Genomic DNA, 27,902 nt, shown 5'->3' with positions numbered 1-27,902 from the left:
GTGTGTGTGTGTGTTTTACATGTTACAGTAGAGGACGAACATGTGTGTCGAGCTGAAATGTGACACGATGTGATTGTGTGACGACCTTGACCACAGCCGGTCAGCTGCCAGTCGCCACAGAGAGGAGATGAAGTATTTCAGCTGACCGGCTCCAAGAAAATCTGAGCTTCCAGTGAATCAGCATTTTAACATCCAGGTATTTTATAAAATAACAAAACAAAAGACTAAACTGTGATGTGCTGGCTGCAGTTTGTCAGTGACAGAGAAAGTGAAGAGTGACTCAGAGAGAGCGAGAGGAGGATCAGGCTCCTGACAGGCGAGGAAATCTGATCTTATTAACTACTTAGCAGTTACTTTTTCTTTTTTGAGCATGTGACGTAACAGCCTGCAGCCCCTGTTTACTGGAGAGTAAAATCAGATTTCAGGCTGAGGTGTGACTGTGAATCCAAGATCACAATACATCCTGTTATAGATCTTTATTCGATAAAACATGAGGTTATTCTCTACAAAATACTACAAAGATGATATAAAGTTAATTAGCAGTTTACAATATAGAGTGAAAAATCTGTTTTACATAAAGTTTAACATTGTGATTATTAATTAAATTTAACCTTTTTGTGACTGAATCATCTGTAAAATATGAAATTGCACCAAAAGAAAACTTAAGGACTGAGCTATAAAGTCTAAACATCGTACATACAGTCTACCAGTTCTCCCAGTTCAACCATCCTGCAGCAGTTTACATTTCTCTCAGCTGTTCAGTCACAGTTGGAGTCTGCAGCCGTGCTCGCTGGAGGCGAGTATCTGTGTCGGTGGAGTTTGCTCTGGTGGGATGTTTGTCTCTGGGAGGAGCGAGACGGACGGGCAAAGCAGAAGGTCAAAGTGCTGCTGGAGCTGCAGTCGTAGTTTCCATCCTGGACAGAAAGAGAAGAACGAGATGAGACAGACACTTAAAACAATCAATAAAGCTTCACTGCACAATACCCGTGTATGTATCTGTAACTAACAGTGATTTTCAGTATCAAATCATTTCTATTATTCATTCATTATTCATTGGTTGTTTTGTCTAACCAACAGTACAAAACCCCAAAATATCCCATTTACAATGATACAAAATAAAGCAGAACGATTGCTGACATATAATGCAAATATTTTTTTTCTGACTGCTTTGATAAAATATCATAAATTTAACAAAAAATTCTGAACTTAAATTAACTTTTTTTGTTAAAGTTATTGTTTCTGTTTGCTTGAGTAGATCTGCACTTATTTTAAATTATCAACTAAAATAACTAAAGAGTTATGAATGAAAAATAGAACTTTCTTAATCTTACATTTTTCAACAATGTGAAAAAGTTGTTTATACCTTTAATGAATAACTCCAAATTTTTTAAGTGACTTTTTATTGCAGCTCTACAGCTCACGTTTAGTTTTAAAAAATGTTTCCCTGTGTGTAGCTGTATCAGTGTTCTGGGAAAGTCAAATATAAAAATAGAAATATGTTGAAAAAGGGTTACTATGAGCTTCATCAAACTGACACTGATGGTGTATCTGTTGTGCTTCTTTGATAACACAGTGGATCAGCTGCTGGTGTTTCTCAGGTATCAGGCAGACATCTTGTCTGGTGCTCTCACCTCTGCGGGGGCGGAGCCCGGGCTGTGTCGGAGGCTGTTGTTGGGACTCTTCTCCTCTCTCTGGGCCCGGCCAGCCTCCTCTCTCTGCTTCATGAACCTCTGGTTGACGATCCTCGTCACGCTGTCGTTCCTGTGCAGCGGAGCGGCGGGAGGCCTCGTTGGAACCCGCTCCAGGTTCTTCAGACCGTTCTTCGTCTTCTGCCCTGACCCCGGTACCGGTTTCTCTCCCCGGCCGCTCACCCTGCGCAGGAACTCCGTCACCATGCCATACCGGTTGGCTCCCGCGGGTTTGCTGGGAGGCTTGTTGCCGCTCAGGGAGCTGTGGGTCTGTCCTGCAGCGACTCTTTGACTGGTTTGTCGGGTCCAAGCGAGGCCGGTGTGACTCTGGTGGTTCAGGTTCCACAGGGCTCGATCTCTGGAGGTGGATGAAGACGAGGAGGAGGAGCTCAGATTGGTGGATGAGGGGGCAAAGGACGCAATGGACGCAGAGTGTCTCCGGTAGAGTTTAGGCGAGGAGGTGGTGGATCTGGACCTCTCGACTCTGCCTGATACCCCGTCCAGTGAGGTGGAGATGTGGTGGGAGCGGGCCGAGACCAGGGAGGTGCTCAGGACTCTGGACGGACTGTTTCTCACAGTGACTGTCCCCTCTGTCTGCAGACCAATGCTCACCATCTGTGGCTTCATGTGGGTCTGAGTACCTGAGCAGACCACGTCCACCCACCGCTGCTGTAATCTCCCCCTGCCGTGTGCCGTCTGCTTCCAGCTGGCCGTCATCTCCTTCATGTCGTCGCTGAGGTTGGCAGCCGAGCCCAGACAGAGCGGAGAGAAGGAGGTCGGCGGCGTGCACCAGGGAGAGCCAGAGTTGACAGACTCTCTGTCTGCGACGGGGCTTTGCTTCAGCTGAGCCAGCTGGACTCTGCGAGCTGACGGGGGGCTGTAGTAGATGCGAAAGGCCGACTTCTCTGGGGCTGTGTGGCTTCTCTCCATGGACATCTGCTCAAAGTCGAGATCAGGGAAGCTAAGCGGCATGATAAGATGGTCCCACGTCTTAACGGGGTCTTCTCGGTCCAGCTGGGAAGCCTCCTGGCCCAGATAACACCAGTTCTTCCTCTTACAGCCGTGTGGAGAAAACTGTCGTCGAAGTCTTTTCACTTTTGAGCTGCACATTCTGTGAAAACAGATGGTGAATTATGACCTCAGTGACTAAAGGAACAAGATGGACATGATGGAAACGCTTGAAACACTCACCTGTCAGCTTCATCGTGAAAGACACACTGGGAGGAAAAAGAGGAAAACAGATTAGCCACATAATGATCACTGAACATAGTATAAATATAGTTACAATGTCGGCCTGCAGATTCCCATCTTTGGTCCGGACAAAAATATCTTAGCAACTACTTTATATATTGATGTGACATTTTGTACAGACTTTCATGGTCCCCTGATGATAATCCCTGCAGACTTTAGTCATTGATTTTTCATCCAGCTCCACCATCAAGCAAAGCATACCCTGCTTTATCAGCTATTTTCCTCTAAATGTGCTGTATCTAAATGCCGTATTGATCAAGACTTGAAACTAGCGATTAAGACCATAAACTCACGAGGAAAATGTTAATTGACCTAATAAACCAAGTGAGAACTGAAGTGTAATTTTCTCATAGACTTCTGATGGCGCCATCGTAGATGATGTGTTTGGCTCCTAAATCAAGCATGGTATATGGCACGCCAGGAATGAGTTCTTGAACCAGGAAGTAAGTTAGCATTTTAGCCCCCTGGGGTCTAACCTCTCAAATTCAGTGAGGATTTTGAATGTGTTGGTGGTTAGATGCCTGAAACACGAGCTGAAGAGATGTTTGAATTTCTTTGTATGACATAAAATACGTTAGTAAATACCCCAACTTGTGAATTGTAAAAGTTTTTTTGCTAGCAAGTGGCTAAATGAGGCTGAGGTGGTTGTCGGGGACATTAAATGTCATCACGCCGGACACAGACAGCAACTGTCTCACTCGTCCGCCTCACAGCCTCTAGTCGTGTTTTTCAGTGCTCTCGCAAAATCTTGTAGATTGTAGATTAGGTTAATAAACTATTCATTTGGCTACAGTTTTGCTAGCTCGTCAAAGGGCTGGTTAGCTTGTCGGAGACCGTCTGAAGCTAACAGTAGTGATGTTCAAGTCATGCAACCGTGGTGTAGTTTGCTATAGCATAACGTTAGGTTATTACTTCTGTCGACTGCATTATCGCTTCAAACATCATAAAAGAGTGTTCATTTGTGAAGATTATCCTGCTGAACAAACGTCTAAACATATGTGTTTGCCACAGAGCTGATTTTCTGCAATGATCCAAAATCCAATGCAAAAATCACATAGATTCATTCTCATTTGCACCCATGGTGAAGTTTCTTCTGGGCCGGCTTCCAAAAATGCATAATTTAATTTGCTCTGTATTGAATCTTGTAGAAGTGTACCATTAATTTCTGAAGACATGCACATCTCCTATACCTCTGGCTTAACTCTTATTTTATCATCGCATATTAAATGTGCCTCAGAGGGATTACAGTCTAGCCAGTGGAATAAGGAGGAAAAACAGCCATTAAAGAAATAAATCCGACCCTTCAAAGCAGATCTTAAGTCATGCTGTGCAAAGGACAACAGTTCAGTGGCAGCAACTCAAATGTTAGATTACATTTCTTATCTGATGTGCATTTAAACATTCTGTTTGCACTAGGTGGAAACAATTGTGAAGGAGCTGTTATGTCTTGAAGAATTTCCATTCATGCACCAAATCTAGACCACGAGCTGTGTGTTTTCATGCAGCAGATTTGAACATGCCTGCCCTGTTTGGCTGCAGCCCCTGCAAGAGATTAGCCTAAATACTCTGGCATGAGTCTTTTCATGATGCCTGTTGAGTGTCAGGAGGACGTACGGCCAGGGAGACGGATCATCAGCAGGACTTCCCGCTGTATTGCACAGCCTCACACACAGCAGGAGAGACACATGCCAGAGGGGTAAACAGCGTCCTTACCTCAGCTGCCCGGCCCTGCGTGGCCCGAGCTTCACTGTCTATTTCAATCTGCTCATCCCGAAGCTCTGCACCCACGTCTTTCAACAACTCCTGCAGCACGGACAGGCTTTTGTCTTTCACCTGAAGAAAAACAAAATCCAGGTATATTTACAGGGTTTTTGCAAAGTCTTGAGAGTTTGGAAAATGTATAATTCCACAAAAATAGAAAATAAAAAATACTCCAAACATTGAAATGAAATGCCTGAAAACAAGTGTAACTCATTAACCTGCTACATATTTTACATCTTACATCTTATTGTTTCCTATTTACCCCAAACGTTATGCTTTTATACATCTGTCAACATAGATTCACATCTACTTTACATTTCTGAACAACCATATATAAATCTGTCAATTTTACATTATATACACATCTACATTAAAAATAAACATATACATTAAAAGGCAAACATTCTGTTCCATACTACTATATTTTCCATGTTTCTTTATATACAGTTTCTTAAATGGATTTTATAGTACTCTGTTTAATCTCTTCATCCAAACTATTCCATAAATTTACCCCGTAAACTATTACAGCTACTCTTCAGAGTGCTACGAGCAAATGTTTTTTTTAAATTAAAATGTCCTCTTAAAATGCTTTATTTTAACCATTATAGTCTTTTAAAGATGCTTGATTTTCATAATCTTGTGTTTTATTTGACAATCACTTATGTAAACCAAAAGTATTTTATTATTTGAAATAATATTATCCCATCGCCATATTTGTTTGTTGTGTCCGGGTGTCTAACACCAGATGCAGAGCGGACTTTGGTGGGCTTTTTTCCACTCCGCTCCATGACGTCATGAGGATGCGTCCTCTGACCTTGGATATTGCGCTTGCATGCTAGCTATGAAGCTGCTAATCAGCTCCTGAAGAACAGTGAATATACCACTTTAGAAACATGGCTGACTGTTGTTTTAAAACCTTGAGAAAGTCCAACGCTGGGTAATTGCCATGTTAATTTTAAAACGTACTGCATCATTGCATGTATGCATAATGGTTGGGAATGCTGTTGCTGTTTAGGTGTAGTGGGCAGCCACAGCACAGTCTACAAGGAGAGGAAGAGATGATGATAAAGACTTTGAGAGTCTCTGAAATTTTGGTTTAGGTTCCTTGAACATGATTGAAAGGGCTTGAATCTTACTCTTAAAAAGCTACAAACAACTTGATTTTTTACCTCTTCTCCATCCAGCCCGGGTCTTTTAACTTGACACCACTGATGCAGGATCCACAGAATCTGCAAGGACAGTCGCATTTTTGGGTCCCTGCAGCTGTTGGTGAGGTCCGATTGGAAGGATCTCATTTGATTTTCTCTCTCCTTCATTTCCGAAGTGCAAAGGTCTTCTACACACTCCTGCTTATTAAGATCTTTGCAGGAGAAAGTGCAGGACTCCTTGTGCACGGAGAGTTTTCCTAAATCTTCTCCTGTCAGAAGCGTCTCCACCCTCCCAATGAAAGCCAGCAGCATGGCCTGCAGAAGCTCCAACGCCTCACTTAATGGCCCTGCTGGGAAACTCTTACGTGCCTTGCCATTCAAGTCCACCTCTGCCGTAGAGGTTCCAGCACATGAGGTAGATGAGCGGTGGCCGTTTTTTGTCGGCGTCGTCAGGAGCTGGATGGCTGAACTCAAGATGCAGGAATGATCTCTGAGAGCTAGAATAGTTTCAAAGTCTTTCACCATCATTCCTTTGAGAGCTCTGTCAGGTTTCCTGTTGTTATAACTCTCATGACTGTCTGAAGGGTCCCACTCACCGCCCACAGGACCCTCTCGACAGGCAGTGATCATCCCGTCAGTCTGTGATGAAGTCTCAACATCACTTCTACCTTTCTCTGCATCCTCGTCGTGACCCTTCTCTTGCATCTTGCATCGGTTCTTCAAACTTCCCTCTCTGTCTGTGGAAGCTGACAGATTTTCCTCCAACACTTCCCGATTCTCTTCCTCTTCCTCTTCACCGCCTCCTCTTCCCATTTTCTCCCTCAGGTCGCTCATTTCTGCTCGCAGTCCCCGGTTCTCCACCTCCAGCTCTACGATGCGCCGGCTCAGGAGTGTGGCCTCCTCTTCCACCAGCTTCAGGTGAACTTTGACCTCTGCCTCTCTGGCGTGGGCGGAGTTTTGTTTGCCCTCAGGCGATTGGGTGGCATCTATATCGCCATAGGCTGAGCGGTATTTGGCCAGCTCTTCGCGCATGCTTTCGCTCTCGGACACTAACTTGGTGAGCTTCTTGCACATGAGGGCTGATTCCTCTTTGGCAAAGTGGAGTTGGCACCTGAGATCAGCGCTGTCATCCTACAGGCGAACACACAACAATGAGTTTTATTCTGACGACATTTGAATTTAGACTTGACTTACAACTAACAAACCTCAATCTGCTGAGAGAGCCTCTTCTCAGCTCTGCTGGCTGTTGAGCGGATGCTTCTCTTCTTCAGTGTGCTCTGAGGGATAAAAACATGGCAAAGAGGTTTATAGAAGGTGCAGTGCATGCAAAAACAGTCAAAAAAGCCATGTGATTTTTTTTTATATGCCACAATTATTTTAACTCAAATGTGCAGTGTGTCAATTAAAGCAATAGTAAAAATAAGGAACAAAGTTAGCTTCTCCCAGGATTTTTTTTTTTTTTAGGAGCTGAATTATCCATAGACACTTCTTCCTCTCCAAAACATGGACCAGGTTATTTAAACTGATAAAAACACTGAATAAATCAATTTCATGTTAAAAATCTTTGTTTCTCTGATGCTGTTTGGTACAGGGGCGGGAGCCTAGCTAACGTTTGCTTAGCTGATCATTTAAAGTGTCGCATGACTAAAATCCTTCATACAGTTAAAATTCTGCCAGCACACAGAAGTGGAAGAAGTATTCAGAACCCTTACTTCAGTAAAAGTACTAATACCATACTGTGAAATTAATCCACTACAAATAAAAGTCCTGAATTCAAAATTTACTGAAGTAAAAGTAAAAAAGTATCAGCATTAAAATGTACTTAAAATATCAAAAGTAAAAGTACTCATTATCAGATTGTTTTATATATTCCAAATATGTTATTAGATTATTATTATTGATGCATTTATGTGAGCATCGTTTTAATTATGTTAGGTGGGTTATTAAAAGAGGTAGGTCTAATTTTAATTATTTAATATACTGTTATGAGGTTTAATTAATGAAGAAATGTCTAATCACTTTAAATTGATCATGTTTTTTTATGTTAAATCTTGACCTGAAAAGTAACTAAAGCTGTCAGCTAAATGTAGTGGACTAAAAAGTACGATATTTGCCTCAAACTGTACTAAAGTAGAAGCATAAAGTTATATAAATGGAAATACTTCAGTACACGTACCTCTAAATTGTACTTAAGTTAATGTACTTAGTTACATTCCGGCACTGCCAGCTCCTCTAAAGCTCCCTCATTAAGATCTTAAATCTTGTTTGTCTATTATGTTAATTTAGGGGTTTTACGAGGACGTACGGTAGACTGCGTCTTGCTCCTGTGCAGGGACATTTCTGGAGTCTTGTTGAACAAAAACTTTTTAAATAGTTTAAACAAACAAGATGAAATATGTTTTGTTAGTGAGTTTTAAAAGGTGCTGGTTGTTGACTTTGGACAGAGCCAGGCTCGCTGTTTCTTCCTGTTTTCAGGCTAAGCTGGCTGCTGGCTTTAGCTTCATATTGCCCAGAAAGTTACAAGAAGGCAAAGGAGTGTATTTCCCCAAACTATTCCCTAAAATAACTATATAATTTAGGTCAAACTTTCTGTAGTCCTATTACCCTTCAGACATTCATCCTCCAGCTGCGTAGTCCTTATATGTAGACTAAATATTCTGCGAAACAATTAGCGTAATTATTTACACTAGATGGTATTTATGAGTGTATTTTCAGTAACGCGACTCTGCTATTCACACTATTTCATATTGCATGTTTATTTATAGGTCAGTTTGAAAATGTCATGATTTAAAGTGCTCATCGTGCTGCTTTGCTTATTCCAGAGTTTCTTAAAACACAGTAACTGTCCATGGTGTGATATGATCAGAACTTTTCTTCCCTTCTCTACATGAGTGAGTTTATTTGTAAGTCTGAGCATGACAGGAATGTAAGCTTCTGTCTGGCAGCATTGTCTCGCTCCTCCACACTAGACAGGATGTCACAGTGTTAATAATAGTCATCTTCTGCAGGCTAGAGGAGGAGAGATCGAAGTGTCTCCAGTTTGAGGTCAGTGGACCTAAAATGTGATAAAAGTAAACATGCATGATGGAGATGAAGGGTCTGCATGTCTTGAACTGAGAAATAGCCATAATTTGCGTTGCTTTTCAAAATTAAAGCACGGGTTTAGTCTTCAACTATGATTCCATCAGCTAGAATGTGACCTGACGGTAATAAATTACCATCCAGCTTCCCACAAACAGGGTCACAGACAGTCCAGTCCAGTGAGAGTCTCTGAAATGTTCATCTTCCTTCACATCCATCTACACTGTGTTTTTGTGTCCCTAGATTAGGTAATCTAAGTGGATTTCCCTGTTGGGATCAAAGGGACTAGCAGCTGCCTCCGATGAGTGGGCCAGACTGACTTCATGCCAAAGCACCGAATCCTGGATTAAAGCAAGCACGTGTCACTAAGGAGCGCGGCCGTTATCACAGGAGCCATCGAGGCAGGAGAATAAGAAGGTGGACTGGAGACTCGGTCTCTGTCGGGGTGTGGTAGCCACCGTTTGATAAAAGCACGTGCACGACGGCTGTAGGTCAGTGTGTCGGCACACAAACACCAATTTCAATGCCATAATGCACACTGATCCCGATTTAGCCAGGCTTAATAGGAGCAGAAAGAGAGAAAGCGAGTCTATTTCTGTAATCTCTCTCCCTCTTCTGTGTGAGGACATCAGCTGTGCCTGAAGTTCAGGCCTCAGCATACCAGGCTGCTTCACCCTGCTCCGGCACCAGGCAGCTGCTGGCCGTGCCCTCCTCTCATATCATTGATCTGCACCCGGGTCATGTGTCACCTGACTGCAGGGTGACTGAGGGATGAGGGGGACAACTGGCCGGGATGGGTGCAGCTGTGCGGAGGGAGGAATCCTGACTGGAGGGATGGAGGCTTGTAAAGGGGGTCGGTGGCAGCAGCTTGTGTTTCTGTCAAGATTTAAGCTGAATATCTTGACCCAGTAAACAGATTTATTTAAGATCCCCTCCAGATATGTATATCTCCCCTCCCTCAAACATTCAAGTGAATTAACAGCTAAACTATTTTTTGTTTAGTTTTAGTGTGTCACCTCTCTGCTTTTCTCCACCTCCGCCTGTAAAACCTGCTTGGACACTTCCAGTTCTTGTGTCTTCTCACGCAGCGCCTCGTTCTCCCACTCCAACTGGGAGTTCTTCTTCTGCACCGCCTCCAGCTCGTTGTACAGCCGCAGGGACACGCTCTTTGCAACCTGTGAACAAAACCAACAATATGTTAGTGTATCTCCAATCATGGGCGGATTATGAGACTATGGTCCCCTGAGAAGAGACAAAAGGGCACACACCCCTCATACATTACAGTAGGCCAAGAGATTTAAAGACACATGAAACAACTTGTTATTGTCATGGTTTTGCATCTCTGTGTTTCAGTTTTTAGATATCTTTGTGGTAGTTTTGTGCCTTTGGTTGTTTTGCAACTCTTTGACAATTTTGCTTCCCTTTTTGGTAATTTTTCTTCTCTTTTCGGTTGTTTTGCATCTCTTTGTGGTAGCTCTGTATCTCTTTTCTGGTCGTATTCCTTTTCTTTTTTGGTAAAATTGTGCTTCTCTTTTGGTCATTTTGCATTTCTTTTTTGTAAATTTGCTTCTCTTTTTGGCCATTTTGTGCCTCTTATTTTGTAATTTCTTTCCATTCTTTATGTGTCTCTTTTTGGTCATTTTGCTTCCCATTTTGTTCATTTTGCCTCTTTTAATGGTATTTTTTATTCCTTTGTAGTATTTTAGTATCTCTCTGTATATTGTATGCCTTTCTAGTCATTTTGCATCTCATTTTGTCTTGTTTTGTGTCTTGCTTTGCACCTCTTTGTAGTCATTTGATCAAACAGTCACTTCAGACAGGCTCTGGATCTCTGACTCTAATCAGACAAAGTGCTGTAGAGAAAATCTTTTGGCCTCAATTTCAACTCCTTCCCAGAGTTGTAAAAGAGACTTTGCAGAAATGCTTGTGACAGGAATTCACCATATGAGTGTGTGAGGGGCTGACGGAGAGAGTGTGTGTGCGGGGGTGAGACTGCTGGGAATCCTACACCACCACACACACCCCGGCTCTTAGAAAGAGTCTGGCTGCCACAACAGAGTCTCATTTAACAGCAGAGTGTTCGAGCTGCCGTGATTCTGATAAAGTTTACTGTGCTTTTTATGATTCCTACTGATGGAGAATGGCTCACCACATAATTACACCGTGGTATGACAAAAATATAAACAGGATGCATGATGAAGACATTTCCAGCTAATGAAATTTTTGTGGTCCTGACGCACAGCAGGAAGTGTTTTACAGCGCAGCGATCAGTCGTGAGTCAGGCTGCTGTCGACTGATTACAGTCCTGCAGTGCGTTCGAGCAAAACAGTCTCTGAAATGAGAAAAGGCTTTGCTGGAATACCAGAAACCATCACTTTGATGTTGCCAACTGGAAAAGCAGTGATTCAGTCAAACGTCAATTTAGAAAAATGTGCTGTTTGTTGGTGGTGAGCACGTTTTAACAAGCCCACATGATGCAGGAGGAGCTGTAATGACCTCTGACCTTTATGTCATGCTCCAAGCTGCGGACCAGCTCCCCGTCCACCTGTCCCGTCTGAGCCACCCGGATGCTGCGGCGCTCGGCCTTGCGGAGGCGGTACTGCAGGATGCGACAGGTCTTGTTGGCCTGCTCCAGCTGCAGCCGCAGCTCCTGCAGCTGGTACACCTCCTCCTCCTGGAACATGTCGCGCATTTCCAGCATCTCGCAGCGAAGCTCCTCCACCTCATCCTGCAACAAACAGCACAGAAATACAAAATCCTTTAATTTTCCTTTACATTATAGAACTATTCTTCTGTGAAAGGAATCTATATGTAATAAACATTATTTTTTTTACTTTAAAGAAGAGCAATGTTATTCATTATTGCACCTCAGGCTCAAAGTAGGTCCAGAAACTTTTTTCCACTTACATTATATATTATAAGAATGTTAAGAAGTCCTGTGACCCCAGTGTCAAATTATGTATGGGTATAAATACAGCTTCCAATCATTTCGAGGCTGGAAAACGCCTAAAGTTCCAGATTTCAGGAATACTCAGTTGTTTAAATGTCTTCTGTGGTCCTGGTGCGAACTCTATAAAGTCTGAGAAAATGACCAGTTATGCCCAAATGAAAACTGCTGCCCAGTCATGGAATATAGGATCCAGTGTTTTTATATAGTCCCATAATAATTGTTGCAACTAAACATGTGCACTATAAAAAAAGAACAAACAAAAAAACTGTAAAAAGTCTGTCAGCAAAACACTTACTATCAAATATCAGTAAATAACCATTTTCATTTTTACAGATAATTTATTTTAAAAATGTGGATAGTAAATAGTTAATATCTGTATTTGAAAGATATATATCTGTAGAGTAACTTAAGTTAAAAAAAAAATATGACAGTAAGTGTTTGGCAACTTTTGCTGGCAGGCTTTTTACAGGTTTTTTTTTTTTTTTTACGATTTCTTTCTAATTTTCTTTTTGTTTCCTTTTTTACATTACATTTAAATCTTTACAGTAAAAAAGAGAGTTGCCTTTATATTACATGTGTATATTTTCAATTTTATTTTATTTATTTATTTATTTTACATAGAATTCACTGCAGCTTAACATTCAAGACAATTAAGCAATTGATGAGCAACAAATTATTTGATTTTTTTTCAGTGTGGAGGATCCCTTTAAATACCAATAAGCAAAATAAACCTTCGGATCAGACCTTCTGGTTAGTTTATTTTCCACTTTTTTTTTAAATTCCTAATTCATTTTTCTCCCTGTCAAAACATAATGCTGACATTCAGTGAATATCAGGACCTACTGATACTGAGACGAGTCTTACAGATTGAGTGGAGGGCATCACTCACATAAACACAGAATTACTGATAAATAGATGGACAATTTTGAATTATAGAGTCATTTCTTATTTTTAATTTCACCAATAAAAGGACAGTGTTTGTGTTTGATGGTCTTATTTTTCACACTGAAATAGAATAAATGGGAATGGGAGACAAAGCACAAAATAACATGAAAACCCTACTAATGGTGCAACAGACACATTTGTGTAAGTTTTGACTTTCGATTTTTGCATGAGAGCTTCCCCTCACATGTGCTTAACTCTCTAATGAAGACTGACAAGAGTATTTACAGAAAATCGGCTCTGGTGTTCTGGGTCCTCTTATAGATCTCACAAAGAAAAAACACACGGAAAACCACATAAAAATGTGTGGAATTATATAGAAACCACCTGGATATCGTGCAAAAATAAAATCTTAGAATAAATAAAACAAATTGAATAAAACTCAATTAAACTTACTTTCAAATACTCGTTCTCTGATCTCAAATCGTCCACCTCCCTGACAAGGTCTTCGGTCGTGTCTCCCATCATGAGATCCATAAACGCCCCTGAAGAGTTGAACAAACTGAGTCCCGCTGCAGCCGCATCGGGCTGCTGCCTCGGTGTCTTTACGCACGGCTGGCCTTCACCTTTCCCCTCGCTGTCTGGGCTCAAATAAGCTCCCGCGTCTATCCAGCTTAAATCATTGTCGCAGTTCGGAGAGTCCTGCTTATTGTTGCCCTCCGAGGGGCAGTCGGATATTTCTGAGCTGCTGTCTGAGGAGGACACTTTCCCGGACAGGCAGCCGGAGTCTTTGCTCAAGTCCTCTGAGGTGTTGCTGGCATCGGAGAGTTTCCTCTGCGTGCCGGGGCCCTCCACCGGGACACCTGGTGCCACTTTCCCCGGTCGTTTCCCCGCAGATTTCCCCTCCTTCCCGGAGTCGCACTGACCGGCCTGAGAGTCTTTAGAAGCCGGGTCTTTCTTCTTCTTCTGGGCAGAAACCTGCTGCTGCGCCCGGGGCTGTTTCTGGCTCCGGAGCGCAGTCTTTGCGCCCTTGTCTCCATCTCTGTTCATCACGAGTTTCTTTCTTTTCTTCTATTTCTTAAAAAAAAAAGTAGTGGTTGAAAAAAAGGTCAGCTTTTCAGTTCAAGATGATCATGATGTTTTTACAAATATATGAAGTCCACAACTCACAGCTCACCCGGCTGCTCGCTCTCCATCCTGAAGACTGAAACTTTGCCAAAATGCGCTCAGAGAAAGAGGGCACAAAGTGACCTGCTGGCTTGGTCATGACTTCCGGGCAGAAATTCCAAAATAAAATTCATTCGTTAAACTTCAATTAATTTTAAATCAATATCAAAATACAGATAATACAGATACTAGACTTTCGTTTTGAAGACTGATTTTAGCGTCAAAAGAATTATTACAAAAGTATTTTATCAAAGCGAAGAGCGGTCCATGAAAACAACATTCACCTATCATTATCACATCTTAATGCATGTAAGATTGATAAGATGAAACTTATATAAACTCTTATTTATGAATACTCCTGAAACAGGAATCATTGAGTAGAATCAATTGACTTAAATTACTTTTTAGTAGTTTTTACATTTTTAGCAGTTTTTACAGCGTTTTTATTTTGAAAATCATTGTTCCGGTCTTACTGAGACTCTTGTTGATTTGATATTGCTGCCGAGAGTTTCTCCATTTCTCCTTTTTGAAGCCAGCCAATAACAACTACACTTTTCTCTGAGCATTTAACAGTTTATTTACACAATCAGCAGCTTGATTACATATTTGCTTGGCATTAAAACCCTTTTAAAAAACAAACTAGAGATAACATGTTCATATTTGTCAAATGGGATTCTTAAAGGTTTTTAGATTTTTACTGCATACATTTAAGTTGTTACTTTGAGATACATTTCTGAATTTGGAGTTAATTGAACCCCAAGTGAATCTTTAGAAGAAAGCAACCAAAACGAAGCAAAAAAAATTGTGATATTTCTGTGAAAATCGCTTATTCTACATGTCTCATTCAAAACACTGCCAAAAATTAACTGTTTGAAATAACTAGACCCCCTTAAAAACATTTATTCTGCTCCTCAGCCACACTGTGAAGCCATGATTGGTTCTGTGGTCACGTGACAAATATTTACTGAAAACAGACAGAACTGCAGGTTGTTTACACAGAGCAGAGGGGAGAGGACAGGCTGCAAGTAGAGGTAAACTGCAAATAGTTTTACCTCTACTTGCAGCCCCCCCCCCCCCCCCCCCCAATATTAATGACACTTGGAAAAGTGTTGTAGATATAAAATCCATTTTATTCCAATTTAAAAAAGCAATCTGAGAATTTTGACTTGCTTCCCCCCCCCCCTTTTTTATGATGTATGTCATAATAACTGTGTTATATTGCACATCAGACATTTTTGAGTTGTAACAACTTCTAGCCATGATTGTGCTGTTTCCATAGAGCTGCATGACTTTTATACTGTAGTGAAAAACAAGGCCACAGTGAGTAAAATGTAAAAAGGATAAGAAAAAACGCCCTTGGGGTCCACAGTACAAAGCTGCCACCTGGTGGATAACCTGAACTGCGTTTCTTTTCTTTGGACCACAGGCTTTTCCTGCAGCATCCAATGTTTTCATAACGAGTTTCAGCAGATCAATCATGCAGCTATTTACAAAATGCATCAAACACACAATATGCACGGTCTGTCCTGTTTCTTACGAATGCATCACATGTTTTATCATATTTCATTAATGGTTCTCTGGAGATTTTAAATGTTTAATTTAATAATTTAACTAGCAAGTATGATCACAGGTTCATTCATAGATTATTACTCGTCGCTCCTCTTCGTCATCGCTGTTGTCTTAAGATCCTGTCCGCTCATTGGACCAGAGAGAAGGTGTGTCGAGAGGCACACGAACATAAAGACTCATATCATAGAAAAATATTAAAGAACATCATGTTGCTATCTCTTTCTAATGAGGCATCCTTTGTGAAGTTACCTGAGTTGCTGGTAATAGCGTTATTAATTATATATGAATCATCTACTAATGTTTGATTGATTGGCTCAAGAGACTCCTGGGTAGGCTATTCATGAATTCACCCCATTCATGACTGTATTGTTATCAAATCAAAGTTTTTTTTATTACTATCAGACAGCTGGCATGAAACTGAGTATTGAGGAGTTTTTTTGTCAGTTTGTTAGTTTTTCATTGCAGTATAACGTATTGTTTTAATACATTCATTTATTTATTTATTTTCTCAATGTTAGGGGCGATTATCTGAATTTACAGCTAAACTGAAAAAAGTAGGTCCTGTTGAACAACAAACCAATTAAAAAAAAGTTTTCTTTGTTATTATTATTATTATTATTATTAATAATAATAAAAACTTTTAGTTTTATGTGATATCGTCTGTTTTATTCTATTTTTTTTAATTATTATTTTCATTTGTCCGAATTTATTCGCTTTAAAGTGCTGTTTAAATAAGAGTTGATAGTAAAGTAATAGTAGTAAGTACTCTGGAGTAGTAGTAAGTAAAATTATAAAAAATTAATTAAATAAATAAGCATTTATACACGGAAGGATAAGAACAGTTCCGTGTGGAGGTTTTAATGTCCGATTATTAATAATCTGGTTTTAATCCGGCATCTGGACTGATCTCCGCTCTTTAACTTCTATTTCTAGGACTCTCTTGGCTGCGCTCTGATTGGCTGTCGTACCTGTCAATCTCGGTGTCCTTGCCTCCTACTTCCGCCCTGTTTGAGAGGCAGTTCACTCTTCGATTGTTTATGTCTCTTGCGCATTAATTTGACCTTAATTCAAAGGTATATTTAATTGAATCGCGTATGAATCATCGTGTCGGTGTCTGTGTGGATAACTTTAGCGTTTCTCTGCTGCCAGTCCTTCAGCTAACGGTTTAATTTAGCAGTAGCGATGCTAGCGGCTAGTTAGCTAGTGGGAGCTAACAACTAGCTGAGGCTCTTTGGGGAGCAGAGCGAGCTGGAAAGCTGTTGTTTTTTATTTATTCAAAGCATGTAGTAGATAGTTTTTGGCTAATCCTTGCTTGGTGTAACGAGTCCGTGCTGTTGCAGGTAGTGTGTTTGGCTGTCTGTGATGCTTGGAGCGAGGCTGGGCTGCAGGGACAGGCCGATGGTGGAAACATGACTTCTGAGTAACGCACAGTTACTTTCTCTGCTCAGTATGAACAGCGAGGAAGAGTTTTACGACGCTGAGACAGGTGGGACACGCTGACAGATGTCTCTCACAGCAAGTACTTTTTCTTCTCGTGTCTAACGTGTCTTTGCTCCTCCTCTTCTTGTCTCCATCAGGGCTGGAGTCAGATGATTCCTGTGAGGTCAGTTTTAAAGATGCCCTGGTGTTTGACAGTAGCACCAAACAGGAGAATGGAGTCTGGGAGCGCAGGTGAGAACCCATGGAGAAGAAGTATGGCGTGGTATGTCGTGTCTGCATGCATGTTACCACATGAGCACGTATGTCTATAGGGGCTTCAGGGGCTCATTATGCATGCACTCACATGTAGACGCCCAGCGCAGCCACATTTTTATGCTCTCAGCTCGTGAGCTCCTCCTTCGCAGATCATTTGGAGTTGCTGTTGGCTAGTCAAGACTTTGTGTCAACTTCTCACCTTGGAAACCATCTGGATTTTGATGCAGTACATTGTGTTCTGTGACGAGTTGTTAACAGATACACTGTCAATTTTTTTTTGCCTGATTTAAAATCTTTTTATTTGGGGTCCAAATGTGTACCAGGAAAACCCTGCCTGCTGAAATGATCTCCAGAAACAACTTCAGTGTGTGGAGCATACTGAAGAAATGCATTGGCATGGTGAGTCCTACTTTCTTTCAATTTAATCGGAATTTCTAACACCAAATTTGCTGCAAACAAGCCGTTGTCAGATGCTGCACTTCGTGTGATGAGTGGTTTAAAAAAATTAAATAAAATGCATAATTTAATGCTTGCATGTTTCAGCTTTCATTGCGCCGCTACAAGATTAGTCATGTCTAAACTCATTACGCTTCTCTCTGCTCAGCTGGCTGTAATGGGCTTGGAAATTGCATTTCTTTTGAAGACATCTGAAAGAACTAAAATAGCTGAAATGAACATGAAACATATGCCCCACAGTTGAACGGCAGAGCATCTTTGTTGCATGCAAGTCAAAAAATATCATGAGTTGAGTGCTTGGTTATACATTTTCCTGCTGATTTATCCATTATGTTCTTTGATCTTTCCTTGTGCTTTTACAGGAGCTGTCCAAAATAGCAATGCCGGTTGTGTTTAACGAGCCGCTGAGCTTCCTCCAGAGACTCTCGGAGTACATGGAGCACACTCACCTCATCCACAAAGCCTGCAGTTTGTCTGACTCAATAGACCGCATGCAGGTAGGGATAACGGATTACTTAGATTCTTAGACTTTAGATACTCAGCTTGTTGTTGTTTCTCTTCTGAATACATTTCTTCTTTGTCTGGATTCTTCTAAACCTACCTGGACTGTGATTCGAGGTTGCAGTAGTTGGTCCTCAAAATTGCTGAAAATTGTTCTTTTTTGGAAATGTAATGTGTTTTTTTGTAAAACACATTACATTTCCAAAAAAACAAAGTAACATCTTTTAATAGCCAAACAATCCAAAAACTCAAGAATATTCACTTTTTCTTTGACACAAACAAACAAAATCTGCAAATCATCACATTTGAAAAGCTAAAATGTCCTTGGATATTTTGTGTTTTTGCTAAATATAACAATTCATTTTCTGTCAGTTGATCAACCAGTAATTCATTGCAGCTCTGTTTTGATTCACTTCATGTTTGTGCGACAGATTGTTGCTGCGTTTGCTGTTTCGGCTGTAGCATCTCAATGGGAAAGGACTGGAAAGCCATTTAATCCTTTACTGGGGGAGACATATGAACTCGTAAGGTATTGGAATGAGCTCACAGACCCACAAACAGTTTCTTTGTTTCATTATTACAAGTGTTTTATGTGGGTTTTACAAATATTTCTTCTTTTTTTTATTTTTCAAAAGAGAGGACGAGGGATACAGAATGATCTCGGAGCAGGTGAGCCACCACCCCCCTGTCAGTGCCTTCCATGCCCAGTCTCTGAAGCAAGAGTTCGAGTTTCACGGCTCCATTTACCCAAAACTCAAGTTCTGGGGCAAAAGTGTGGAGGCTGAGCCCAAAGGCACCATGACGCTGGAGCTACTGAAGTGAGTGTTTCTTATTCGATTAGCTTCGTTGTGGTTTTATGTATTTCACTGGGGACATTTTTGTCATTAAAACATTTGGACAGAGCCTTGTTGTGCTTATGCTAAGCTAAGCGAACTGGCTGCTGGCTCCAGCGTTCTATTAACCCATTAAAACTGAAGTCCACCTCAAAAAACACCCTCTAAAACCTCAGCATTGTTTCAAAACAACCTCCCAAAACCTGAGGGTTTTCTGAAAAACTGCACAGAATGTCAACATTTCCTAAATTATATATTTCTCAGCCTCTGTAGCAGATAGAAACATAAAATAAACATTATTTAAAAGCTTAAACCCTTTAATTTAACTGAGCATTGACTTTGCCCCAAACCATTTGTCATAGACGTGCACACATGTGTTTTGGATGGTCTTGTCACTGTTCATCTCTATTTTCGGTCAATTCTTCAGTGTGGAGGTGTGGAAGATTTTTTGTTTTGTTTTTTTCCCCTTTTGCTTTCCACCCATTTATTTCAGTGAATCGTGTCAGATTTCATTGGTTACGTGTCTTAAAAACTACGAGATCATCCAAAACATGCAGACGTTGCATCTGGTATTAAAGGGATACACACACAAACGTTTCATCTTCAACGTTTCATCTTCATCTTTAGCAAAACTAAAGAAAGTACTATACCATAAACCAGAAGCCAGGTAGTCCCTAAGTTGAAAGCACTAAGTTTTTGAGCTAAAAGCAGCAATTAAATAGGCATTAAAAACCACACCCCTTGAAACCAGCAGAAAACCATAAATATAGCAGATAACCACAGCAAAACAGAAAGCAAAACTAAAGAAAGTACTATACCATAAACCAGAAGCCAGGTAGTCCCTAAGTTGAAAGCACTAAAATGCTGGAAATGTTTTTTTAAAATATTCTGCTAATTTCTTACAGACATAAAGAAGCGTACACATGGACAAACCCAATGTGTTGTGTACATAACATCATCCTGGGAAAACTCTGGATTGAGCAATACGGCACAGTGGAGATAGTCAACCACAGGTACAATGGCAAATTCATAACTGCATTTAAAGATTTAAACTGGTTGAACCATTGATTATTGACTGACATGTTTATTTTTGATTCATCAGCACGGGAGATAAGTGTGTGTTAAACTTCAAACCGTGTGGCATGTTTGGGAAAGAGCTGCACAAAGTCGAAGGTCATATCCAAGACAAAAAGTGAGAAAACAACAGCGCTGTTCATATCCACTGGTTGTGATCATTTTCCTCTCAACTGAATTAGATTTTTTGATGTTGAAACAGCAAGAAGAAGCGGCGCATTATCTACGGGAAGTGGACGGAATGCATGTACAGCGTGGACCCCAAGGTTTACGAAACATACAAGAAGTCAGACAAGAAGACTGCAGGAGACTCAAAAAAGCTGAAACAGGCGAGTGTCATTTAGTCTATTCAGCTTTGACCGACTTCTGATCTTCCACTGAGATTAAATGCTGCTTAGAGTTTGTTCTCACGTTTGTCTTTGACGTGTTTTTATCTGTCTCACAACGTGACTCATCACTCTAAAACTGGTATCTTTTCCTTTCACAATAACATGCAGTGGCATTAGTAGAAGGTAAGGTAAAAGCGTATTTGATATCTGTAGTGTGCTACTGCTGTTGTCCAGTTCGAGTTATGTTCAAAGTGTAGTGTATGATTAGATCATTGCCAGCACTAATCCATAATGTCTTGCAATGACATGCATTGTTGCTTGAGAGGCGTGTTGAATTTGTGGCAATCGTAGTTCTGTGAATCACCTGTTTGCACTTGAACTGTATGTTCTGTAAGCTTCAGCTTGTTAGTCTGAGTCTGATAATGTTATTTGTGTTATTTGTTTATGTAGGAACATAGTTGTGAACGTGACGAAGCAGATGAGATGCCAGAATTTCAAGAGACTGTGACTGTGATACCAGGAAGTGCCTTACTGTGGAGGATAACGCCGCGGCCTGCTCACTCAGCACAGGTCAGTATTACACACACACATTTAGATGAATTTTTTCATAGATACCAATATTTTTCTTTTTTTTGTTGCTTTTTCCTTTTGTTTTTGTTGTTAATTATTTCCTATAAAGAAATGACTGAGCTGTTTACAGCATTTTTCAGCATTTCACTACACTGAAACTATGAATGGACACCGATTCAAGCTTCAAACTTTAATTATGACCTTCTTTCAAATGAAAAATAACTGCTTCAAAAGCCTCTTTAGCTGCTATACAACAACTCAGTTTTTAGTACTAGCAAAAACATTATTATGAACTTTTTTTTTAACTTCAAAAAGTGTTTGGGTTTTTTTGCCCCCAATCCAAGTAATTTATTATTGAGTATCTGCCGATGCTTCTGAGTCTTCCTACATATATTGTGAATCTGGGGAGACATGGAATTTTTTGTGTTTTGGAACATGGAAATCAACGATAGGCCCCAAATTATTCAGGATTTTTCTCCACATCTCAAAAGTAGTAAAACATATTATTGAATTAGCCTATTGAACAACCTGCCTAATCATTTTATGAACAAAGCCGTTTATTGTAGTGGTGTCAACAATAATCGATTCAGCGATGCATCGCAATGCGGGGAATGCACGATTCAGCATCGATGCGGCAAAGTGCCATAATCGATTATGTTTATTTCCTGTCCTCCAGTGGGAAGTTGTGGGGGACAGGGTGGGAATTTCACGACGGCCATGACGGCCATGGCCGTCGTTGCCCCACACTCTGGCCTTGATGCCCTGTGAAAAAATGTTCAATTTACGGCCAAGGTGGCCTTTGCGCCCCTGTCAAAGTAAACACAACGCTAACCCGACCCACTCCCCGTCCTTCAAGACAGAGAGGGTGAGCATCAACACATGGCTAATTTGAATATTCTAATGAGCCATGTGTTGATGCGCAGCACAGGTAAGCTAGCGACAAGCTGTTTTGATATGTTGTGACTGAAGTATGTGGTAGTATTTGACAGAACTTAACATTTACGTTTTTATAGAAAGTACTATTGATTGGTAATTACCATTGTATTAGCCTATTTAAAGTCGACTCGTTAACGTTACATTTTTGCGTCATGAAAACATAACGCTAACGTCTTCCTTACCTCAGGGACAAGGGCTCGACATTTAGCTGATGTAAATTTCACCTCAGCAGGTTCCTTTTTTATGGCAGGAGGAGGCATTTCTCTTTCCTTACTTTTAGATGAACTCAGGCAGGAGATTAATTTTGCCATCTTTTCAAAATATAGCCAATAAAATCTATTGTTATTAGGCCTATCTGACTGCTTGTATTGCCTCATGACTGACGAAAAATGTCCCTTGTTGTGTGCAGTATAATTGTGATGCATCGCAATGCATAGTAGAATCGAATTGAATCGAATCGTTACCTGGTGAATCGTAATCGAATCGAATTGTGAGGGCAGTGCCAATGCACACCCCTAGTTTATTGTCTGTCTTTTGTTCAGATGTATAACTTCACCAGCTTTGCCATGACACTAAACGAACTGGAGCCCAGCATGAAGAGACTACTGCCCCCAACAGACTGCCGGCTGAGGCCCGACATCAGAGCCATGGAGAATGGAGACATGGGTAACACCAACCTCTCATAAACACTTCCTTCTACACACATTGCTGCATCTGGAACGGCTTCATTCATATTTTTTTTACAGACACATCAAGCGCAGAGAAAGAGCGGTTAGAGGACAAACAGCGGGCCTCACGCAGGGAACGCTCCATGGACGAGGAAGAGTGGCCAACCAGGTGTGTGTTTGTAATAAATTTCATGGTACATTTATAAGAGTTTGGTGATGTCCTGAAGTAGCGTGAGGTCATGGGAGGTTCAGGAGGTTATTACCAGGAGCCGATTTATCCAGAGAGGTCTCCTCCTCCCCAAAACAAGCAGAGTCCCAGAGTGGCTGCAAGCTGAGCTGTCACTAACATTTGCTCAACTTGTTTCTCTGATAACTTACGATTTAGACATTCATTAGTTTTTACAGGGAGCCAAATTGTCCACAGAGGTCTCCTCCTATCCAAAACAATCAGACTCGCTAATTATAACTGGTAAGAACACTGAATAAAGCCGTTTATCATTAAAAATCAGTGTTTCTTTGTTGCTGTTCGGCAGACAGCTGTCATTTAGCTTGTTTCTCTGATCACTTAACATCCAGACATCCCATGACTAAAATGCCTCATCCAGTGAAAATATGTAGTTATAAATGACCAAGATCTAAAATGTGTATTTTAAAAATGTTATACTTTTTACTCCGCTACATTAAGCTACATTAAGACAGCTTTAGTTACTTTTCAGGTTGATTTACATGAAAAGCATGATAAATTTAAAGTGATTATGAAATTGCTGTTTACATAAATGTATCATTACAAATAATCTAATAATATATTTAGAATATATATAACAATCTGAGTGGGTCCATTCTGCATAATGAGTAATTTTAATTTTGATACTTTAAGTACATTTTGATGCTGATACTTTTGATTTACTTCAGTAAGTTTTGAATGCAATACTTTTACTTGTAGTAGAGTAATTTCAGTGTGGTATCATTACTTTTACTTAAGTAAGGGATCTGAATAATTTTTCTACCACTGATAAAAAGTCAATTTATGACAACTTCCATCAGACCATTGACCATTGACAGGCGACCAATTAATTTACACCATTACCTTGATTAAAATTAGATTTCTCTGGGTTTTAAAATTGTTGGAAGCATTTGAGATAATGTACGTACTCAGCTCAACAAAAGTTATACCATGAGACTAATTGTTTTTCAATATTTTTTTTTGTAATGAACTTTTTATTGAAATTTATCAAACAAATATTACAGACAGGGAGGAATACATTCATTCAATCAGGGAGCCATCAAGGCCAGGAATTCACTCCCTAAGTTATTTTCTTTCCTTTTTTTCAATAAATAAGTTGAAAAAAGCAAAAACAAACAAACACAAACAACAAAAAACAAACACAACCACAGACCACCACACTGACACCTCTCAACAGATAAGCACACCAAATCAATGACAACACTGCATTGTCACGGCAACCATTAACCCACAGACAACCAGTCAGTAAAAGGGCTCCAAGTGTGCATATATTGATCCAGTTTATCCAGTAGGGAGTACGTCACCCTCTCGTAGGCAGCTAGCTGTGCCATTGTTGTAGTCCATTCTTCATAAGGAGGTGGCTGTTTTTTTCTCCAGTGTCTTAGTAGTATCCGTTTTGCTGTAGTGAGAGCTAAAATAATCCATCTTTTTTCAAAACATGTTAAGTCATTATCCTTAAGCTCAGTGGTCGATCCCAAGACACACAGTTTCGCGGAGATTTGAAACCTTTTGGCAGGACTTCAGATATAACCTGATGAATGTTGTTCCACCAGTCCTTAAGCGCTGGACATGTCCAAAGTATATGTAGTATAGAGGCACCATTCCCGTCACATCTCCAGCAGGAGTCTACAGGTATTAAGTTCCATTTATAAAGTTGTTGTGGCGTCCGATGCCATCTGTGTAGTATTTTCAATTGAATACACCTATTACCCATTTCTTTATACATTGTATTGATGTTATTTAAGCATGAATCCCAATCTTCAGGAGATATGTCTATAGCCAAGTCGCCTGCCCAGTGTTTCTTGTTTTTGATATTTTAATGAGGAAAAGTTAATATTCATTTAAAGGACTGTACATCACTAATCGTTAACAGTACAGTTAAAAACAAGTCCTGCATGTGTTCTGTCTCTGCAGGTGGTTTCAGCAGGGAACAAACCCTCACACGGGAGCCGAGGACTGGCTGTACACAGGTGGATACTTTGACAGGAATTTCACTGACTGTCCCAACATTTATTGACACAGAAGGAGGTGCTCGGTGTGCAGACCTCCTCCTCCTCCTCCTCTCTGATAGGATTCACTTTATTTCTCAGCATCTAAGATCTGTGACGTCCAGACGCTCACTGGTACTGTGTCTTTATTTGAATCCATGAAAAAAAGATGATATCAAAATGTCATCAGACAGTTTACCCGATTGTCACAGACTGTGAACTTTGTCCACAGAAGAAATTATATATTAAGGAGAATTTTAGAGTTTACTTACCGTAAATGTTGACATCAAACATCTTTATATGCGCTAATCTTGACAATAATAGTCCACATGTATGTTACTCACCTGTCTAGGGTTTTAAACCAGTCACCTGTGTGAGTGTGTGCGTTTGTGTGTGTGTGTGTGCGTGTGCGTGTGTGTGTGTGTGTGTGTGCGTGGTGAACATGCCGCTGCTGCAGGACACAAAGCTCTGACTTCTAGAGGATATATTCTCAGTTTTAGTTCAGGTACTCGGCCGTAACCTTACCTGTAGACGTACCACACACTTCTTGTCCAGTTGCATTCAAATATCAGGGGTTAATTATACACATCTGCTACTTTTTATATGTAACCTGTTTGAATATTAGATTTGTATTTTAGTTAGCTGTAAACATCCCTAAAATGTCACATGTGTGATCTACTTTCTGTGAATAGAGACTTACAGTAGAGATGAAAGCTGCTTATAACCATGTTTACGGTCACAGAAAACATTGTTGGTACATTATATTGTTGTCTGCTGTAGATAATGTGTATAATGATTGGTGCATGCATGTTCACCAATATGATTATTTACACAATTTAAAGCCATAAAAACCTTTTCTGCACTAATTATAATACTATAAATGGATTCACATAAAACGTTACAGCAAAAGGAAACGGAGTGCTGAGCTTTTCAAAGTCGGACACAAAAAAAACGATGTTGACGAGATATTCTGAGCCATACAGTGGAAACAATATATTGATGGATTTTGCTACATTTATTATTATTTTTGGTCTTACTTTAGACAAACTAGCTGTAAACAGGAAGTAAGAGGGTGCAACTGAAACAGTAAGATAGATAGTTGTAGCTTTTTTGTCTGTGTTTTTTTAGTTTGGTAAATTCGCACCGTTAAAAGTTTGCCGAATTAACTATTAGCAGTTCCTGTTTGCAATGTACCCATAAAATGTCCAGCAAATAGTGATTTGAGGACTTTGATTAGTGAAAAAAAGTTAAAAACTTGACTTAGATCTGGGAAGTTCTGGTGTTATTTGATTTGGGTGGTTTCTAAGCAGATTTTTGGGTGTTTATTTGCGAGATTATGATATCCCATCCACACCAAGAACTACAACCCTGATTTCAAAAGAGTCAAGACATTGTCCAAAATGTAAATAAAACAGAATGCGATAATTTACTAATTGAAAACTGGACAGAGAAAATTTAACTTCCTAAGCGTAGGATAAGACTAAGAAATTCTCTTTTTTAGCCACATGCTAAACAAGAACAACTGCAAACTGAAACTAGAAGATGTTATCTCTCAAATGAAGCATCAGACATGCATTTTGGCACTACAGTTCTTCTGTTATAAGCTTTTAGATCAAAATTAAATCAAAACACTACCTGAAACTACCTGCTCTATTTACCGTGATCTTTGTAGTCATGGTTCTTGGTGTGGATGGCCGCTTATGTCACGCTCTATCTAAAAATATATATTTTCATATTTTTGACTGACTCAGAAGGGAGAAACAGAAGGAATATCGAGGCAGATTGCGGCTCACGTCTCCCTGCCGAGGCACAGTTTGAAAACCTCGTTCAAAGAGAAATCTGTGTCCTACCGACTCATTAAAGGTCTTTGTAACGGACTGGTTCCAGAGTTTCCACTTTGATGCCGTGAGACATATTTTTCCATCAATGAAAGCTGTGTTTTTAGTCACAGCAGCAGCAAAAAAGACAGGACACTGTAGCCTTCATGAACCTATGCAAACTGATCCATCCATCTGCCCTCCTGAAATGTGAAAAATAGAAATAAAACGCTTAACTCCTCTTCGGCTTGTAGCCAATGTGAGCTTCAGACACTACAGAGGCAGCAGATAATGAATGTTGTGTGCTGATGATGGAGCGCCTGCATACATCGGACATTAGACAGTATATAGATGTTCACTAACATTGCATGAACTGCACACAGTCCAATGCACATATTGTACAGTGAAAATATATTCTACATCATGACCCCCCCCTCCCCGGCTGCTGTCGACTTTACTCTGAATTCAAAGCACTTTGTGACGCCTGCAGACACTCAATGCTGCTGGTTTGCTCGTATGGTTCTTGTGAACTCACACTCTTTACCCTCTAGCATCTGTTTAAAAATGTTTACATTGTATGTTCATTGTTTCCCTCCTCGTACTGTTATCCAGACACAACCATATGCATTCATGGCATATTTGAGAAATAAATTATGGATTATTGATATTACCAGCCTTGTCATTGTTTGAACAATCACCTTAAAAGGATCTTAGAACACCAGCTTGTTTTACTTGTAACAAGAGGATTTTTATTTATGCTTTCCAATCTTTTTTCAGCCAAGTTCTCCTCACAAGTTAGAAAATATACCGGTGCCTTCTGTAGTCTCTGTTCTGCGAGTTAACAACACAAGAGAAATATATTAAAATTACTTAAGATTATTATTAGTAAATATATTTGCAGTTTCTATACGTGGACAGCGATTAAATGGTATGCAGTGTGTGAATTATCAAAATGTTTCTTCCTGTTACAGTCCCAGACGAGCCCTCAAATATGTTACGTCCCTGATTTTGTCTAGGGATGAGGGAGTAGCCATTGATGGTATTGTATATATTTTGAAATTGGGCTATTCATAAACTGAATCTGGACACTAACGAAAGTTATGAATAAAATGTACTGGAATCAAAAGGGACAATATTTCTATCTGAACTGTAGTGTAGTAGAAGCATAAATAAGTAAAGTACATGTAACTCAGAATTATTCTTATGTACAATTCTTAAATAAATGTACTCTCCACCACTGGTTGTTATAACGTTCAGCCCCTGAAAATCAGTACATTTATGAGAAAATCTGAAA

At 40.2% G+C, this 27,902-nt stretch overlaps 2 protein-coding genes across 3 annotated transcripts; one reads left to right on the top strand and one right to left on the bottom strand.

The window, feature by feature from the left end:
- Positions 1-468: 468 nt before the first annotated feature.
- si:ch211-197l9.2 (uncharacterized) lies at positions 469-13,922 on the bottom strand. The gene is made up of 9 exons (XM_059333063.1): positions 13,218-13,922; positions 11,433-11,657; positions 9,946-10,104; positions 7,054-7,125; positions 5,870-6,979; positions 4,653-4,772; positions 2,880-2,905; positions 1,632-2,799; positions 469-914 (listed from the first exon to the last, which is right to left on the bottom strand). Exons 1-9 carry the CDS (start codon positions 13,809-13,811, stop codon positions 759-761), a joined length of 3,630 nt encoding a protein of 1,209 aa, XP_059189046.1. The 5' UTR covers positions 13,812-13,922; the 3' UTR covers positions 469-758.
- Positions 13,923-16,452: 2,530 nt separating this feature from the next.
- LOC131971755 (oxysterol-binding protein-related protein 2-like) lies at positions 16,453-27,273 on the top strand. Of its 2 annotated transcripts, XM_059333342.1 has the most exons (14): positions 16,453-16,570; positions 16,838-16,983; positions 17,075-17,168; positions 17,516-17,591; positions 18,011-18,145; positions 18,581-18,678; positions 18,785-18,967; positions 19,888-19,995; positions 20,085-20,174; positions 20,259-20,385; positions 20,836-20,955; positions 22,434-22,557; positions 22,638-22,728; positions 24,718-27,273. In XM_059333342.1, exons 2-14 carry the CDS (start codon positions 16,947-16,949, stop codon positions 24,818-24,820), a joined length of 1,386 nt encoding a protein of 461 aa, XP_059189325.1. In that variant the 5' UTR covers positions 16,453-16,570; positions 16,838-16,946; the 3' UTR covers positions 24,821-27,273. The 2 variants fall into 2 exon arrangements, with proteins under 2 accessions (XP_059189325.1, XP_059189324.1); XM_059333341.1 differs by having other exon boundaries at positions 16,481-16,983.
- Positions 27,274-27,902: the final 629 nt, after the last annotated feature.

The sequence above is a fragment of the Centropristis striata genome, chromosome 5 (assembly GCF_030273125.1).
Source record: "Centropristis striata isolate RG_2023a ecotype Rhode Island chromosome 5, C.striata_1.0, whole genome shotgun sequence".
Classification (NCBI taxonomy): Eukaryota; Metazoa; Chordata; class Actinopteri; order Perciformes; family Serranidae; genus Centropristis; species Centropristis striata.
This window is presented reverse-complemented; position numbering and strand designations above follow the sequence as displayed.